Source organism: Prionailurus viverrinus, chromosome B2 (genome assembly GCF_022837055.1).
Source record: "Prionailurus viverrinus isolate Anna chromosome B2, UM_Priviv_1.0, whole genome shotgun sequence".
In the NCBI taxonomy this organism is placed as follows: Eukaryota; Metazoa; Chordata; class Mammalia; order Carnivora; family Felidae; genus Prionailurus; species Prionailurus viverrinus.
In genome coordinates this window covers 41,602,099-41,622,321 of record NC_062565.1, presented here as the reverse complement: position 1 = coordinate 41,622,321, position 20,223 = coordinate 41,602,099, and the positions used below count along the sequence as shown (strand labels likewise).

Genomic DNA, 20,223 nt, shown 5'->3' with positions numbered 1-20,223 from the left:
ATAGCATAAACAAAAGGTTAAAGTCATTGATTAGTTATCAAAGTCAACTGTATAAAAATTTTTCAATTTTACAGGATCTACTGTCCCATTTAGGGATTGAAATTCCAACCCCAAGACAAATCTTTTTCATGACTAAAACCTTTTATATTTAAGAATATAATAAAAAGTCTTAAGCTTTGCCTGTAAAGCTTCCTATAATATGTCTTCAACCTACCTTTTCAGTCCTATTTCTATCACTTATCTTCTCCAACATGGTCCAGTTAACCTGGTTTATGTCCCAGCTCACCACAAATACCTTATACTTTCCCCCCTTTCTGTTCAAAACATTATCAAAATCAGAATTGCTCTTCAATTATCATCTGGCAAAATCTCATGCAGTTTTCATAAATGTTTCTCAGATTTCTCTTCTCTGAACTCTGATAACTACCTGTATAGCTCATTTAGCAAATATTCATGTACAGTCTTAATAGCACTTTCACTGTTCCTTTGAACTGTCTTGTCCCTTCATCTTGTCCCTTCAACAATAGTGTAAGCCCTTATCAAGGACACACAATTGGTATGCACAGCCTAGTTATTTGTTTTATTTGGATTTTTCTCTCATACCTACTTTGGGAGCAGTTTGGTAGCCCTGAACACCTCGGGATGATATTAGAAGAAAAAAAAGAAGTAAAATTCCTATTGCTTTTGTTATTTAGTAACAGACTTGAACAAAAAGGCTAGAAGGAAATTAAAGACACAGCTAAAAATCAGTTCATTTTTTAAAATTCAGGATTAAGTAACTTCCATAGATAATCCAGAATTGAAGCCTATCATTAGGAAAAAAAGTCTGTGTTTTTCAAAATTTCCTGTGTTCTCTCTCTTCTACCTTCCTGGTTACCTACATTTTCTTGCTCCAATCTCTCATAAGGGACAGAAGAAACCAGAGTGCTCTCACAAGTATATGAGCGACACTGAAGGTACTCCCTGAATACTTACATTTTGTAGATAGGCATTTGACTGAAGAGCTGTGGGACTGACCCATGTGAGACCAGGGTCTGGCGGTTGGGCTTGTTAAGTCCACAGGCCAGTTTTGCCAGGACCTGGAGCATGGAAAGCATAAAAACTTCGTAACTGTCAACCTCACCCACACAGAGAGCTGGTGAATGTTAACGTACACATAAAAACACAGGCACAGCTTAAGGGCTGTTACTAATGGTTTCCACATTAAAAACAAAAACAAAACCAGAAACTCAAGACATCTCTAAACGTCGGTGTCCCACAACATCCTCAGTGGAAACTATGACCCACTATCATCATCCTCATTGTTCTTTCCACATCTATTCTCGGTTTCCCTTTGGTCGTTTTTTTTTTTCCATTCCCATCAATTCCTTAAGGTTCTCCCACTCCAAGAGGGGAAAAAGCCCAGAGAAGCTGCAGAGGACACTTACATAAGGTGCATTTCTAGGCATGCGCATATGAAAATGCTGAAACAAACCTGTTTTACCCTACCACATTGATCTACATTTCTTTAAAAACAAAATTTTTTTTAATGTTTATTTATTTTTGAGAGAGAGAGAGAGAGACAGAGAGAGACAGAGACAGAGCACAAGTGGGCGAGGGGCAGAGGGAGAGGGACACAGAGAATCCGAAGCAGGCTCCAGGCTCCAAGCTGTAGCACAGAGCCAGATGCAGGGCTCAAACCCACAAACCATGAGATCATGACCTGAGCCGAAGTCGGACGCTTAACCGACTGAGCCACCCATGTGCCCCTGATTTACATTTCTTGATTAATGGTTAATCCATTTTGAGTCCTAGATTTAACACAGATTACCATAATTCAAGTATCTGTGATAGAGATCTCAAAATCATCCTCCAATAGCAAACATCTTCTACTAGAAACAAGGCTTCAAAATGGGGGGGGGGGGGGGGGGACAACAAAACAAAAAAACCCAAACCTTAAGTCCTTGAGAACTCTTTTGAAAGAATAAGGTGCTTCAGTGGTATCAGTTCACAAATTATAATTGGTAGGAAAAGTATAAAATCATCCTTTAAATTTACTGGAGAGATTCTCTAGAACTTCTACTAGGCAACATTTAGTCTTGTTCAAATTACTACAATGGGACTTTTGTTTCCCCTCCCTTCACTCAACCAGAAGAAACCTCTAAAACTCTGTGGGATAGTTTGGCAACTTTCCTCTTCTTGGAGGAAGGGGGAAAAGGTAGTAACCAGGGATAATCAGCCACTGCCCAATTATTGAGCCTCGTCAGAAGGGGACAAAGATTCCAGAGCCTCACAGCACTTTAAAAAGAAAACCAGTTGGGGTGCCTGGGTGGCGCAGCCGGTTAAGCGTCCGACTTCAGCCAGGTCACGATCTTGCGGTCCGTGAGTTCGAGCCCCGAGTCGGGCTCTGGGCTGATGGCTCAGAGCCTGGAGCCTGTTACCGATTCTGTGTCTCCCTCTCTCTCTGCCCTTCCCCCGTTCATGCTCTCTCTCTCTCTGTCCCAAAAATAAATAAATGTTGAAAAAAAAAAAAAAAAGAAAACCAGTTATTCTGCCCCTATATTATTGACAATTGTCTATTCTCTAAATCAAAATAGGGGTCCAAACTAATAAAATTTTACTATTCCATCTCTCTTATTGTTCTCATTAGAAAGGAGGAAATAGGCAAAAGCAGAAAATACTCAGGCAATTCCACAAAGGAAATGAGATAATTCAGGGATATTCAGCAAGTGAAAAGAAATAGGTTCACATATAAAATGCAAAGACTAACCTCCTCCTTTCCACAGATAGTTCAGTCATTAAGGAAATCTTTTGGATACAACTGTATAAGCATTTTCTGCAAACTTTTCAGCCTGCTTCTTAGGAAAGCGCATGTTTAATGACATTTCCCTTGTTAAGGAATTACGAACGCATTTATTTGGTCCTCAAAATGAATTTTGAATAGAAGCCCATTTCAAAGTGTACACGTAATGATTTAAATGTCCCAGTCATATCCATCCTTGCTGTATTTAACTGCAGATATCTATGTTTCGCCTTGAAACCTATAATTAGCCTTCACCTTATTGTGTGAAATTCCAGCTGAACACTGAAAGCCCGTCTCCCTCTCTATGGCTGCTCTCATTTCCTCCACAATCACTGCTCCAACAGTGAGCTGCAGGTCCGGAGAGGTGGTGTTACCAGTCTGAAGAGAATCAAGCCATTGAAATAAGCCTTGTTTTCGCATCTCCTCTGAAAAATGGAAAGGTTGTATTTAGACACTTTTTTTTTTAGAGTCAGGATTTTATTTGTGTTATCTAATAGAAAAATGCTTCAATTTCAGGGTACTTTAAGAATGTACATTTTCACACACACACAAAAAAATGGCAGTCATTTACAAGATTTCTCAGTACTTAAGAGATCAATTTCTCCTTCCTATCAATTCCAGCAGCCTTAGCTTCAGCATAGGCTGAACCTTATAGTTCTAATATGCAACACATATTGTATATTCATATTGTCTTTCATGATCATTGATTTAAAAGTACATCTGTTTTCTCTCTCTGGTTTTCTGGAATTTTCTTCCTCCAACTTTCCCTTGCACACCGCCAAGAATCCTGTTACTTAATTAGAAAATATTCAGAATTAACTCACACTTTAAAATAAATGTATTTATATATTTTTGGAGACTGGTTCTCCTGATGAGTAGCTAAAATCCAATCAGAAACACTAGTTTTATTCTTCTGATAAGCTATTGAAATTAGATATAGCTTTGGACTCAGGGCCTTGAAAATATCTTACTATCCAATTTTGAGTCAGTTTTGAAAAAAGCCTAAAAAAAGATTATATATAGCAAGGGAGGTAGGTATATAGAAAATGCAGACATGCTGGTTTATTTATTTACTTATTTAAAAAATTGTTTTAAATGTTTATCATTTTTTGAGAGACAGAGCATGAGTGGGGGAGGGGCAGAGAGAGAGGGAGACACAGAATCCGAAGCAGGCTCCAGGCTCCGTGCTGTCAGCACAGAGCCCCACATGGGGCTCAAACCCACAAACCACGAGATCATGACCTTAACCAAAGTTGGATACTTAACCGAGTCACCCAGGCACTCCTAAATATTTCATTTTTTTTTTTAAAGTTTATTTTGAGAGTAAGTGGGGAAGGGGCAGAGAGAGAGAGAGAGAGAGAGAGAGAGAGAGAGAGAGAGAGAGAATCCAAGCAGGCTCCGTGCTGTCAGCACAGAGCCTGACACAGGGCTCCATCCCACAAATGATGAGATCATGACCTAAGCCAAAACCAAGAGTAGGACCCTTAACCAAAAGAGCCACCCGGGTGCCCTAGGAATGCTGGTTTAAAGAGACAGTAAATGAGGGGTGCCTGGGTGGCTCAGTCATTTAAGCATTCGACTTCGACTCACATCATGGTCTCATGGTTCATGAGTTGAGGCCCCACACTGGGCTCTGTGCTGTGTTAGCACAGAGCCCACTTCGGATCCTCTGTCTCTCTCTCTCTCTTTTCCCCTCCCCCATTTGCACTCTTTCTCTCTTAAAAATAAATAAAATATTATAAAAAGTAGAGCGTAATGAGGTATGAACAAGGCAAGAAAATACACTCAAATAACTATGGGGAGGTATAGTGAAGGTTCATGTATATAGAGGAGGAAGATGAGCACATAGAAGGAAGTATTTTCCAACTCTTGATAACTGCTGCTTCTCTCCTTTGCAGGCTTGTCTTCTTCCTCTAACACCCTGGTAGATACTGAGCAACATTCTCCTCCTCCTCCTCTCTGTATATATGCTTTTTTCTTTTGGTGAACTGCTCCAGGCTTATGTTTCAATTTGCTTATGCTGAGTACATGCAAATCCTAATCTCTATCCCCAAACTCCTAAACTCTAATTCTTATCTCCACCCCCCTACAGAATAACTCTTCTTGAACTTTTCATTATAGTTTCAAACTATAGTTTACTAAATTTTCTTAAAATAACTAAAATCAACCTTTATTATATCTTCCTTCTCAAAGATTCCCTTTCCCAAACAACTCCCTTTTTTAAATAACCATATTTTTAATTTTGTTAATGTTTATTTATTTTGGAGAGAGACAGAGAGTGAGTAGGGGAGGGACAGAGAGAGAGGAAGACACAGGATCCGAAGCAGGCTCCAGGCTCTGAGCTGCCAGCACAGAGCCTGACATGGGGCTCGAACTCACGAACCGCAAGATCATGACCCAAAAGCTGAAGTTGGATGCTTAACTGACTGAGCCACCCAGGCACCCCAACAACTCCCTATTTCTATTAAAGGTTTGGAGGTTAAATAATATTGGCTTCCTTTTGCTTTCATTCCCCATTTAGTCAACGAAACCCACTTTAAAACATTTCGCATATCCACCCACCCTATTTTATTCAGGTTTTCTTCATTCTTTCCCAGACCACCTTAACTCCTAAACCACCCTCTCCCTAAATGCATTTTACACAATACCCATGAATGAAATGTTCTCAAATACCAATGTTATCCATCTTATCCCCTGTTCAAAACTGTTAGCTCTCTCATACCTACAGAATAAAGCACCAACTCTAAAAACTGGCATTGAAGACCATCTGGCCTTTTCAATTCATCTTCCACTAATCCCAAATTTATTATATCCTTACAATTTCCTGACTATCCAATGTTTATTCTATTTCCCTGTTCTCACTTCTTAACTCTGTTCTCCCCTTTGCTTAAACAAATCTTATCTATACTTGAGGGCTTATTCAAGTCTCATGTATCATGTGGTCTTCTCCAGCTATTCTAGCTAACTTTGGGGTGCCCCACTAACGTCCTTTAGAACTTCTTAAAAATGCTTATTTATTTTTGAGACGGGGGAGGGGCAGAGAGGGGGGAGACAGAGAATCCGAAGTAGGCTCCGCGCTGTCAGCGCAAAGCCCAATGGGGGCTTGAACCCATGAACCATGAGATCATGGCCTGGACCAAAGTCAGATGCTCAACCAACTGTACCACCCAGGCACCCCTAAAGTGTTTTAGCTCTTATCTGTAACACATATAGCATAATTGTTAAAAGAATATTTTGCAGTCAGGCAGTGTTCAAATACTGGCTTTTGAACTTACTATGGGACGTTGAGCAAGTTCTATAATTTTCTAAGATCCAGTTTTGTTGTCTATGATACGAACATAGTACTGTACCTCATAGGATTGTGAGGTTTTATATACATATATATATGTATATATATGTACACATATAGATGAGTACATATATATAATCTTTAATCCTTTAAGAATTAAATTTTAATGTTTTATTCATTTTTGAGAGAGACAGACAGAGCAACGAGCCCGGGAGGGGCAGAGAGAGAGGGAGACACAGAATCCAAAGCAGGCTCCAGGCTCTGAGCTGTCAGCACAGAGCCCCATGCAGGGTTCAAACCCATGAACCATGAAATCATGACCTGAGCTAAAGTTGGAGGCTTAACTGATGGAACCACCTAGGTGCCCCCAAATCTAATCCTTCTTTTAAAACCACCTATTATAGGGGTGCCTGGGCGGCTCCGTCGGTTAAGCATCCGACTTTGGGTCAGGTCATGATCTCACAATTTGTGAACTCAAGCCCCATGTCGGGCTCTGTGCTGACAGCTCAGAGCCTGGAATCTGCTTCCAATTCTGTGTTTCCCTCTCTTTCTGCCCCTCCTTGGCTCACACTCTGTCTCTCTCAAAAATAAACATTAAAAATTTTAACAAAAAATAAAAAATAAAACCACTTATTATAGGGGCACCTGGGTGGCTCAGTCAGTTGAGTGTCTGACTTCTACCCAGGTCATGATCTCACAGTTGGTGGGTTCGAGTCCCGAATCGGGCTCTCTGTTGTCAGCACGGAGCTCACTTCGGATCCTCTGTCTCCCTCTCTCTGCTCCTCTCCTGCTTATATGAGCTTTCTCTCCCTTTCTCTTTCAAAAATAAACATTAAAAATAAATAAACCACCTATTATTGTTTGGGAAACAAAAAATATGAATTTATTGAAATTGTGAGATTTTCTGGACTCTTTTCTCAACTAGTAGAGCTAAATTTTCTCCGCTTTAGATTTCATTATTGCTCTCCCAAATTAAGTAATGTTACAATCCTGTCACTCTACATCCATGTCAGTTGAACAGGGCGACAGAAGATAAGCAGCATTTGTTTCCTTCTCTAGTTGGTAAAAATCTATACAACTTTGGTTTTTCTCTGATACACTAAAGTGGACTACGGGGAAGAGATTCAGGCAGTTTTTGGTATAAAATGCCCACTAGAACTGAAAGACTTTCCTTTCCTATTGAATTATCTGGGTAGCTTTGTGGAAACCAACTGACCAAAACTGTGGGGATCTGTTTGCACACTTCCGATTCTGTACCATTGATCTGTCTCCTCTTACACCAATACTACACTGCCCTAGTTACTATAAGGTTATAATTAAATATTTTTTAAGTTTATTTATTTTGAGAAAGAGAGAGAAAAAAAAAAAAAAAAACACAAGTGGGGAAGGGGCAGATAGCAAGAATCCCAAGCAGGCTCCATGCTGTCAGTGCACAGCCTGACCCAGGGCTCAGTCCCATGAACTGTGAGATCATGAGCCAAAATCAAGAGTCGGATGCTTAACCGACTGAGCCACCCAGGTGCCCCTAATAACTTTTAAAACCAGGTAGTGTTTAAGTCTTCCAACTTAGTTCTTTTTCAAAGTTGTTTGGCTATCCCCACATCCTTTGCATTTTCATACAGATTTTCAAATCAGTTTGTCAATTTCTACAAAATCCTGCTGAGATTCTAGAAGGGAAAACAATGAATCTCTAGGTCAATGTGGGGAGACTTGAGCTCTAATATTTACTATTTAGTCTTTTGATCCATGAGCATGGTATGTCTCTCCATTGATTTCATCTTTTTTACTTTCTCAGGAATGTTTTGTAGTTTTCACTGAACTAGTTTTTCATATATACGTATATACATATATGTGTGTGTATATATATACGTTTCACAGTACATATTCATATACATATATATATATATATATATTTTTAAGTATTCATTTTTGAGAGAGAGTGCATGAGAGGTGGAAGAGCAGAGAGAGGGAGACACAGAATCTGAAGCAGACTCCAGGCTGTTCCAGCCTGACACGGGGCTCAAACTCACGAACCGTGAGATCATGACCTGAGCTGAAGTCAGATGTTTAACTAACTGAGCCATTCAGGCGTCCCTTCACATATATATTTCTAATAATTTCGTAATTGTAATGCTATTGCAAATAACATTGCTTTTAAATTTCAAATTCTCATCTAAAATTTTAGTGTATAGAATTGCTATTGATTTTTGCATACTGACTTTGTCACCTGCAACCTTGCTAATCTCACTTACTGTATTTTTTTAGGGCGGGGTGTAGATCCCTTAGGATTTTCTACAAACATGGTCATGACACCTGCAAACAAAGTTTACCTCTTCCTTCACATCTGAATTAGCTTTTATTCCCTCTTCTGTTCTGATTACACCATCTTGTACCTCCAGTGCAATGATGAACAGAAGACTGAGCACTGATGACTTGTGCCAAAACTTGGGGTTAAACTGATAAACCTCTACCTAGACTCCACAACTCCAGAAACCAAAACTACAAAAGAGAAGTTCCTGCACTGATAATAAGTATGCCCTCCTCTGTGCTATGAGCTGATTGCTGTCTTCCAAGCTCCCTCTGGTTGTTGGTAGAATTTGGTTTCCATTTTCTTTCTGGCTGCCAGCAGTGGGCCAATATCAGAGCCTAGCCATGAGGGCCTTCTCCAAAGGCCCTCTCACAACATGGCAGCTTACTTCTTCAAAGCCAGCAGGGGGTCCCACCAACCCCTGCAACTCTCATCATTAAAAAGGGTTTATAATTTTATTTATTTTTATTTTAGAGAGAGTGTATGCAAGTAAGGGAGAGGGGCAGAGAGAGAGAGAGAGAGAGAGAGAGAGAGAGAGAGAGGAGAATCTTAAGCAGGCTCCACGCTCAGCATGGAGCTGTTACAGGGCTCACTCCCACGACCCTGGGATCATGACCTGAGCCAAAATCAAGAGTTGGATGCTCAACCGAGCCACCCAGGCACACCAAGGTTTATGATTTCTTGTACTATTACCCAACTGCTTCACGTCCTGGGCATTCAAAAGATGTTCAATATATGCTTTAAATGAAATGTATTAAGACCAAAGGGAGGAGAAAACTAAGGCATTCCTTAGCTAATACAAACTAGTTCCAAAATGGCCCTGAAGGGAAAGTTTTCACTCTGGCAGTTTTTGAGTATTATCTTTAAGTAATCCTACCACTTAAACTTTCCATGCATGTAACTATTTCAGAAACAGAAAATACAAAGTTGCAAACGCAGTATGGCTGAGCAGGACTGCTAGCTTTGAATTAAGGGGCAGGATGGGAGAGTTGAACAGAAACTTCAGTTATCAAAATATCACAAGCGCCTGGCTTCTTTTCCTAGGTTTGAAATATGCCACATCCATGAAAAACAATTTCTGGAAGATTATATGCACTTAGATAAGCTAATTTCTGTTACCAGTTTTTTGGTTGCACACATCATATGAAGACTCAGGAATACAATATGAAATATAAACCATTTACTAGACATTATACTGTTCTGAGCACTATAAATAAAAAAATGGTATCACTCCATCTGGAAACTAAATACTTAAACTGGACACACTAAGGCAACAGATACATAAGACATACAGAAATAAACATTGGCATTTTTAATAAAAATGTACATAGATAAGAAAGATGGGTATAGAAGAAAGAGGAACATGTCCATTTGAGTTGAAGTAAACATTTTCCACCAGTGAAGGTATACACCATCATCTTCAGTCGGAGAGCTCTTTAACAATGAGTTGCAGCCAAAAATACCAATATAATGTGTAATAACACGTCTTATTCTGAGGTATGCGGGATTCAGAGGGTCTGTGAATCTCCTGAAAACTGCACACACAATTGTCTTATGTGTAGATATGCATTTTTCTGAGGCACGCAAGGATCAACAAGCTTTCAAAAAATTTTCAAAAGGGGATACAGCCCTCAAAAAACCCTTAAAGACTTAATGACTTAAACCATTATAAACCAATTCTAAGTGTTTTAAACCATTAGACACAAGGCAAGATGTGGTACACAAAGTTAAGACCAAAGAAAAACCTTCCTTATTATGACCGTTAAATTTCTGACTCGGGTCCCAAAATAATAAAGAAAATCAGGACATATTTCATCGAATGTTTATGTACCATAACTCTGCCTCCTTTAAGTGGCACAATTTTTATTGTCCATGTATTGCCCTGAAAGAACTGAAGGATATGCAGCCTCCAGCTTATAAACTCTGCTATAATTCCTTAATGGGGTCTTTCTCACAAGCTTCCCTAGTAGAACAAGCAGTTCTACTACTGCCCTTCAATACAACATATTAAAGGCATATCCTACAACTGTTCAACAGCAAAAGGAAACTTTACATCTTATGTCTCATTTTAAAACATGGAACCTGTGGGAAATTCACCACTTTAACCAGAAGTAAGCTAAACTCTCTTGGACCTTTTTCTGGGAAAATCTGTATTGTTTCTACAAGTAATCACAGACTGCCTTAATGTCCTCCTCCCCCCCCCCCCCCCCCCAGAAGCTAACTTGCTATAATATGGTATCCAGACAGTTTCCTTTTGGTTACTGGCCAGCATTCAAAATGTTTTACTGAAAGAGCACTTACAAGAATAATGTTACAAAATAATAGTTGTAAAAGTACCAATGTTCATGTTACAAATGAAGGGGAGATCCACTGTTTTGAAGAGAGCTATTATGAAAAGTATTAGAAAATGTCTAGGAAAAACTGTAGATACCCTGTTCAAAAAGCCTCTAAATGCCAATTGTTTTGTTCTGTAAGATCCAGCTGAATTCAAGTTTCATAATATCTGATTTAAAACACTTAAGACCCAGGGGTGCCTCGGTGGCTCAGTTGGTTAAGCGTCCAACTTCAGCTCAGGTTATGACCTGATGGTTTCATGAATTTGAGCCCCATGTCAGGCTCTGTGCACTGACTGTGTGGAGCCTGCTTGGGATTCTCTCTCTCCCTCTCTCTGGGACTTTCCCGCTTGCACCCTCTCTCAAAAAAAAAAAAAAAAAAAAAAAAAAAAAAAAAAAATTTAAGACCCAGATCCTCTTAGATCTGGTATCTAGAAATATTACAATCCAATATTACCACAAAAGCAAATTTTCATTGCCTTAATTTTATTTTTTAATTTAAAAGCATCTTTTTAAATGTTTATTTTTGGGAGAGAGAGTGTGTGCATGTGTGTGCGTGCGTGTGTGCAAGCAGGGGAGAAGCAGAGAGAGGAAGACAGAGAATCTGAAGCAGGCTCCATGCTGTCAACGGAAAAGCCCTTCGTGGGGCCAGAACCCTTGAACCATGAGATCATGACCTCAGCAGAAGTTGGATACTCAACTAACTGAGCAACTCAGGTGCCCTGCCTTAGTTTTACTTTATTTAAGAAAGTATTTTTTTAACCATTGAATACATTTTACTTATCAAAAGCATTTTCATGCAGATTACAGGCATACCTTGTTTTATTGTATCTTGCTTCAATGTGCTTTATAGATACTGCATTTTTAAAAAAAACTGAGTACTTGTATCAACCCTGTCAAGTAAATCTATTGGCACCATTTTCCAAACAGCATTTGCTCACTTTGTGTCTCTAAATCACTTTTTGGTAATTCTCACAATTATCTCAAACTTTTTCATTATTGTTTTATTTGTTATGGTGATCTGGAATCAGTGATTGTAACTTCCTGAAAGCTCAGATGGTTAGCATTTCTTAGCAATAAAGCTTTTTAAAATTAAGGTATGTTCTTCTTAAAGATCTAATCGTATTGTACCCCCAATAGATTACAGTATAGTAAACAAAACTTCCCTATGCACTAGGAAACCAAAAAATTAATGTGACTGTTTACTGAGATACTTGCTTTATTGTGGATGGTCTGTAACCAAACACAAAATATCTCTGACATATGCCTACATATCAAAAGTTTTTGTCAGATAGGTAAATGAAGCTGAATTTAAAAAAAACAAAAATCACTTATCACTCCCCTACACATCAACCAAGTATAAAATAAAGAAAAAAGTAAAACAATAGCAATAAAAAATTAAAGCATTTATGAACATAACAAATGAATGCACAAGACCTTTATAAAAAACGTAAAGCTTTAATAAAGATATAATTGGATACTCACATAATAAAAGGAATTTGATCCCTCTCTCACACACACAATGGATTATAAATGAAAAGCAGAATAAAGCTTCTAGAAAAGACAACAGAATTGCTTCATAACCTTGAGGTAGGTAAGTATTTCTTAAACAGGACATAAAAAATATTGTCCATAAAGAACAAAAAAAAAATACATGGACCAAATTAAAATCAAGAACCTTTCTGTTTCATCAAAAGCCACCAGTGATAGAGTGAAAAACAAGTCACTGACCAGAAGGTATTTGCAATATATTTATATGCAATATAATAATACATCATAATATATGCAAATAAATATGCAATATATTTAATAAAGGATTCATTTCAGATTATATAAAGAAGTCCTATAGACGGAGATAAGACAGTCCAACAAAAAAAAATGAGCAAATGATTTAAAGAGGTACTTAATGAAAGAAGATATCTAAATGGTCAATACATTTAAAGGTGGTCAACTTCATTAAGACCAGGGACATACAAACTAAAACCACTGATATCACTACACACCCATCAAAATGGCTAAAATGCAAAAGAGAAAAAAAAAAAAAAAAAGCATGTGCTGAAAAGCATGTGAAACAACTGGGATTTTCATATATGCTACTAGTGAGATTATAAATTGGTACAACCAGGGACACCTGGGTGGCTCAGTTGGTCGAGCATCTGACTCTTGGTTTCAGCTCAGGTCATGATCTCAGGGTTTGTGGGCTTGAGCCCTGCATTCGGCTCTGTGCTGGCAGCGTGGAGCCTGCTTGAGATTCTCTCTCTCTCTCTCTCTCTCTCTCTCTCTCTCTCTCTCTCTCTGCCCATCCCCCACTCATGCTGTGTCTCTCTCAAACAAATAAACTTTAACATTTACTCATTTTTTTGAGAGACAGAGACAGAGCACGAGTGGGGGACAGGCACAGAGAGAGGGAGACAGAATCTGAAGGAGGCCCCAGGTTCTGAGCTGCTGGCACAGAGCCCGATATGGGGCTCGAACCCACGAACTGTGAGATCATGACCTGAGCCAAAGCTGGATGCTTAAGCAACCAAACCACCCAGGCATCCCTCAAACAAATAAACTTAAAAAATAAGTAAATAAATTGGTACAGCCATTTTGGGTAACTGTTTGGCAGTAAGTACCTACTAAAGCTGACTATAAGCAAACTAAAGCTGATTTTAGGTAAATCCTACAATTAAACACTTCTAGTCCTATACCCAACAGAAATCATACATTTGTTCACCAAAAGACATTTACAAGAATATTCATAGCAGCACTATTCTTAGTAGCCCCAAAATGGAAACAACCCAAATATCCATCAGTTATAGAATGGATAATTTGTGATATACTCATGTAATTCAATACTACACAGCAATGAAAGTAAACAAACTCAACTACATACAACAGAACGGATGAATCTCACAATGTTGACCAAATAAGGCCAGAATCAAGTATATATTGCATGATTTCAATTTTATAAAGTTCAAAAATAAGCTAAATAGAAATAAGGACAATGGTTACTGTAGGAAGGGGAGAGGAATGGATAGTGTCTGGAAGTGTAGGCAGGTGTGCCTTTTAGGATTCTGGTTTTGGTTTTGATTTGGATGCTACTTACAAATGGGGGTTTACTTTGTGAAAATTAGCCAAGGTGCACTTACAATTTGTGCACTTGATGTGTATTACATCAATTAAAAGTGTAGATGAGAAAAAAAAAGAAAATATACTGGATTCCAGATCTCAGAGGAAGTAAAAATATTATAACAGATAAAATAAATAATTTTAACTTAAAAAAAAATAATTAAAAGGGACACAACTGAAGACCTAAAAAATTCAGTGATATGTTTATGGATGGCAAAAGTTAACATTAACATAACTATTCTCTCTAAATATATAAATTCAATGTAATCCTATCAAGATTTTTTGAGGAATTCAACTATTGTATTCTAAAATGCACAGTGAATAACAAAGGTACATGTATAGGTAAGACAAGTTTGGAAAGCAAAAGCAGAGGGACATCCTTATCAAATAGAACATACTACAAAGAGTAAAAAAAACCAAAACAAAACAATGTGTTTCTGGAGCAGGAGCAGAGAGACAAATGGGATACTACAGAAACTGACCCACTTCTACATGGGAAGTTGAGAAAGAATGGATTATTTAATAAGTAATTGTCAGGAAATTATTATAATAATAATAAAAAATAGGGGCACCTGGGGTGGTGGCTCAGTCGATTAAGCGTCTGACTTCAGCTCAGGACATGATCTCACGGTTCAGGAGTTTAAGCCCCACATCAGGTGAGTTTGAGCCCTGCTTCGGGTGAATTTTGAGTCCTGCTCCAGGTGAGCTCGAGCCCCACTCTGGGCTCCACACTCTCTCTCCCTCTCTCTCTGCACCTCGTGGGATTCTTTCTCTCTCTCTGCCCCTCATTCACTTGTGCTCTCTCTCAAAAAAAAAATTTTTTTTTAATAATATAAATAAGATTTTTATAAAATCAAATAAAAAGGTTGAACTCCATATGGCCAAAAGACCTAAAAAAATTACAAGGCAAACAGAAGTGTAGAAAAGGTCTTTGTGAACTTTTAGTAGAAATGGATATCTAAAACAAGATTCAAAATGCACAAAAGATAAGGTGAAAAAAATGATGGACTAAAAGAATCGTGTTCAACAAAGTACAGCAGAAACAAAGTTAATGGATGACAGATTTGGGAGAAGATATTTGCAGTGTCAAAAACAGACAAGACACTAATAACTGCAATATATGAGGAACTCTTGCAAAAAAAAGGCAGGAAATCCAATGATAAATTGGGTAAAGATTATAAATAAGCAATTCACAAAGGTATAAACTAGCAATATATGAAGAAACGCTCAACCTCAACTAGTAAATAGAGAAATATAAATTTAAGCAAACTGAAAACATGAAATAAAATTTCATATTTTTACTTTTCTACTTATCCCAAATCTGTCATCCATTAACTTTGTTTATGCTACACTTTGTTGAACCACTTTGCTGTTTAAAGGCTTTTTTTTAAAGTTTATTTATGTATTGTTAGTAATCTCTACACCCAATGTGGGGCTTGAACTCACAACCCCGAGATCAATCGTCACATCACATGCTCTTCCAACTGAGCCAGCCAGGAGCTCCTTATGAAATACTACTTTATTATAGCCATCATATTGGTGAGTACTTTTAACCATTCAAAAATACCAGCTGCTGGCAAGAATATGAGGGCAACAGGAATTCTTGTGTACTACAGGCATGGGGTAACCATTGATAGCCACTCTGGGGAATGATTTGGCAGTATTTAGTGAAACAATGTATGTGTATGCCTTATGACCTAGCAGTCCACTCCTGACAACATTTTCAGAAAAACCTCTCTGCATAGGTCCAAAAGAGGATGAATGAGGACATTTATCAAATAAATATTAAAAAAAAAATTAGAAGTAACAAATGAATTAATAGCTAGGAGAATTGTCTGTAACTACCATGGATCCATACCATGGATTATGCTGTAATTAAAAGCAATCAATTACACATAAATACAACTACATGGAAAGACCTATAAAATCACCACTAAAGGAAAATTAAGAACAGGAATGGAATCTACACTATATGTTAATGATACTGGAATTAAAATTAAAAAATTAGTAAAGTAAGAATGAAATCTATAAGATAATACTATCTTTTAATTAAAGAGCACAAATTTTTTTTTTAATTTTTTTTTTTAACATTTATTTATTTTTGAGACAGAGAGAGACAGAGCATGAACGGGGGAGGGGCAGAGAGAGAGGGAGACACAGAATCGGAAGCAGGCTCCAGGCTCCGAGCCATCAGCCCAGAGCCCGACGCGGGACTTGAACTCACGGACCGCGAGATCGTGACCCGGGCCGAAGTCGGACGCTTAACCGACTGAGCCACCCAGGCGCCCAAAGAGCACAAATTTTAAAAGCACACACATAAAGCAACACTGTGTAATTTATAAAGACATATACAAATTTAAGAAGATATACCAAATACATCAGTGGGTGCCAGAGGGAGAGTTAGATAGGGAGGGGGAAATCACTATGAAAGTGAAAGTAAGGAAAATAAAATGAGACCCTGAAGAGTCCACTGATATTTTTCACTCTAAATTGATCAGAAATTCTGAGTGACTCAACTCCCTGTCCTTGAGGTCCCCCTTAAAAAACTTAGATGATGAAGAAACCAAGTTACAACACTATAAGTTAACCTACAAATGACAGAAGTGCTCAGTCTACTGATAACTCTAACCTGCTCTAACGATATCTAAAGAGAAACTTGATTTCATACAGATTTCACAGCTTCTCAACATCCATATACCTGAAAAGATAAAAGAATTTGTATATCCTTCCTTGTCAGTCCTTGTGATTCATTCAGGTTGTAGTGTAAGTTTCCTTTCAATCAATCCAAGAAGGATCAGCGTGACCAAGCAAAGCAGGTTCCAAAGGCAGGAAGCAGAAGCAATACGATGCTATGGAAGTACCTTTCTGATCAGTCCCTTCTGCTGTTGTAGGGTCTTGGGGCAACCCTTCAATGTAGGTGGTTGGCAACAAGTCGGCCGAGATAGGTTGACCTTGTAGCTTTTGTAGTCTCTCATGTACAGCACTGGTCAGGTCTACATAAGCCTCATCGATGCTGCCACGTTCAATCCCAGCAAAACGAGACATTATCCCCATCACTTCCACACTGGCTTCCCGGTACCTAAAAAGTATAAGGATTGTTATATATGTAGGCAATAAATGAACACAACAATTGAGATAGTCAGCCCCATCCCCTCCATCTCATAATGGAATCATCATATACATAACCAATGTAAGATCTCCTTTTTTTTTTTAATGTTTATTTATTTATTTTCATTTTTGAGACAGAGGGAGACAGCATGAGCAGGGGAGAGGCAGAGAGAGAGGGAGACACAGAATCAGAAGCACGCTCCAGGCTCCGGAGCTGTCAGCACAGAGCCTGACGCGGGGCTCAAACTTGTCAACTTCAAGATCATGACCCAAGGCAAAGTTGGACGCTCAACCGACTGAGCCACCCAGGTGCCCCTGTAAGATCTCCTTAAAGAGAGGAATGGCTTGGCAGATGAAGTGGTCAATGCGCAGGCAGATGGTCAGTAATAGAAGCAAAGAAAAAGAAGCAGCACAGAGGCAAACATTTTTAGTGTGACTCTAGCACTATGAAGGTGGAAAGTGTCCAGACCATGAATGTGTTTATGTGACAAGGATCTCTCCAAAGATGAAAGAAATGCTTCAAACTTGTTTAACTACATTTTACTAAGATCACCTACTCTGTTATTTTCATATATCTACCATGTAGTATTCTGCTTCAACTTTTGTCTTCAAATATGAGATTTACAGGAAACACTGCCCTGATCCCTGAACCCAAGTATTTGGTCTTCCTCAAGATAGCATTTCTCAATATATATATATATATGTGTGTGTGTGTGTGTATATATATATATGTATACACACATATGTTTGTATACACACTATATACACATATATGTTAATATATTTTTTGAGAGGGAGAGAGAAAGAGGGAGAGAGGGGTCATAAGTGAGGGGCAAAGAGAGAGAAAATCCTTTAAGGGGCAGGGGGGGGGAGGGAGGGAGGAGGGGGAGAGAGGGAGAGAGAGAGGGAGGGAGAGGGAGGGGGAGAGAGAGAGAGGGAGGGAGAGAGAGAGAGAGAGAGGGAGGGAGGGGGGAGAGAGAGAGGGAGGGAAGGAGGTGGGAAAGAGAGAGAGAGGGAGAGAGAGAGAGGGAGAGAGAGGGAGGGAGGGAGAAAGAGGGAGGGAGGGAGAAAGAGGGAGAGAGGGAGAGAGGGAGAGGGAGGGAGGGAGGGAGGGAGGGAGGGAGGGGGAGAGAGAGAGAGAGAGAGAGAGAGAGAGAGAGAGAGACTCACCTGAAGCAAGGCACGAGCTCATCTGATGTGGGACTCAAACTCACTAACTGTGAGATCATGACCTGAGCCGAAATCAGATACTTAACGACTGAGCCACCCAGGTTCCCACACTATATATTTTCAAGTTTTATTTATTTTAGGTAATCTCTACACCCAATGCAGGGCTCGAATTCATGACCCCAAGATCAAAAGTCTTCTGACGAGCCAGCCAGGAGCCCCAGTGTTTCTCACTATAAATTAACAATGTGACATTGAAGACTTTAAGACACAGAACAGATGAACACAAGGGAAGGGAAGCAAAAATAATATAAAAACAGGGAGGGGGACAAAACATAAGAGACTCTTAAATATGGAGAACAAACACAGGGTTACTGGAGGGGCTGTGGGAGGGGGGATGGGCTAAATGGGTAAGCGGCATTAAGGAATCTACTCCTGAAAACACTGTTGCACTATATGCTAACTTGGATGTAAATTTAAAAAATTAAATTAAAAAAATTTTTTTTTAAAAAGTGACATATTGGATTTTATACCTAGTCAACAGTAAGTCTGACCAACATGTGAGCTGGTCCTTGCTACATATATACACACATACATATACATGCACATGCGCGCGCACACACACACACACACACACACACACACACACACCCAACCAACCAAGTCCAATCACTTCTGGGTATACTAACATTCAAATCATCAAGCTGAAGATAAGTGCCTAGAATGTGGTGACAGCCTTCCCTAGCGGATACCCATTTCACCATACACCTTCTATTTAAACCCTAACAAGCAGCTCTTCTGGCTGTAGATAGCTAGTTTCCTATGGCAACATGTATATATTTTCTTTGCTTTGAACCTGCTATGGAATTTAAAGTAGGTACTGTATTCTATTGAATCTATCATAAAAATGAAATATTTGCACCATTTCACAAAGATATCTATAAAAAACCCGTATAATTATTGCTGTAAAACATTCTCAAAAGAATTGGAGAAAAGACTTGGCTTTTTTTTCTTTTAATCATTATTTGTGTTGGAAAGAGGACAGTCAGACTTCAAAGGAAAAAAAAAAGTGCAAGCACGTGCAGGAGCATGAGGGCACGATACAGTCACACACAGAGTGAGAAGAGGATACTCTTGCGATAGTTGGTGTTCCTTCACAGCCTCTTGAGCAAATTACTCCAAACTATTTTAAGAATATTTGATAGGGGCGCCTGGGTGGGTCAGTCGGTTAAGCGTCCGACTTCAGCTCAGGTCATGAGCCCACGGTTCGTGGGTTCGAGCCCCGCATCGGACTCTATGCTGACAGCTCAGAGCCTGGAGCCTGCTTCTGGTTCTGTGTCTCCCTCTCTCTCTGCCCCTCCCCTGCTCATGTCTCTCTCTGTCTCTCAAAAATAAATAAATGTTAAAAAAAAAAAAAAGAATATTTGATAAACTTCAATATGCATACATTTCTGCAAATCATATTTTATAACCTGGTTTTGCAAGTTATCAAAACAGTAATTTTACATCTCTAGGTCTTAATAACTCTTCGTCTATAAACTCCTAAATTTGATAAAACTGGCTTTGCTCATTATTTGTTGAAGACTTTAAGAGTAAGATAAATGATCCAGTTTAAAGTTGGTGGCATGTGGCCTTTCAAAATTACATTGTGATGTCAACCATTATTTCCGGAAAGTTACACTGTCTTTACCAGCATAAAATTCCCTTCAATGCAATGTAGCGTATGTCGATTAGCTGAATTTAATTCTACTTTAGGGCTAAGGTATTAATCTTCAGTCAAATCTGTCTTCTTTTCTGGCAATAACTCCAGTGTGAAGTTGGTTACGGCATGTCACTTTTAGACTTAAAATTTATCTTTTTTTTTTTTTTAAGTTTATTTTTATTTATTTTGAGAGAGAGATAGAGAGCAAGTGGGGGAGGGGCAGAGAGAGAGGGAGACAGAATCCCAAGCAGGCTCTGCGCTGTTAGTGCAGAGGCTGATGAGGGGTCGAACTCACAAGCCATGAGATCATGACCTGGGCCAAAATCATGAGTCAGATGCTTAACTGACTGAGCCACCCAGGTGCCCCTGGAATATCTCAACTCTTAAGTCAAACCATAATCCCTACACACCACACCTACA

At 38.9% G+C, this 20,223-nt stretch overlaps 1 protein-coding gene across 2 annotated transcripts in view; it reads right to left on the bottom strand.

Annotated features, from left to right (window-relative positions):
• The window catches only part of POLH (DNA polymerase eta), a 39,261-nt gene that overhangs the window by 8,384 nt on the left and 10,654 nt on the right, over nt 1-20,223 (bottom strand). Inside the window, exons 4-6 of one of the 2 annotated variants that reach the window (XM_047860617.1) lie at nt 16,688-16,905; nt 3,038-3,207; nt 976-1,079 (exon numbers count right to left, since the gene is read on the bottom strand). In XM_047860617.1, the coding sequence (XP_047716573.1) occupies nt 976-1,079; nt 3,038-3,207; nt 16,688-16,905 (492 nt within the window). The remainder of the gene's footprint in view (nt 1-975; nt 1,080-3,037; nt 3,208-16,687; nt 16,906-20,223) is intronic. The other variant, XM_047860618.1, reaches the window with a different exon arrangement.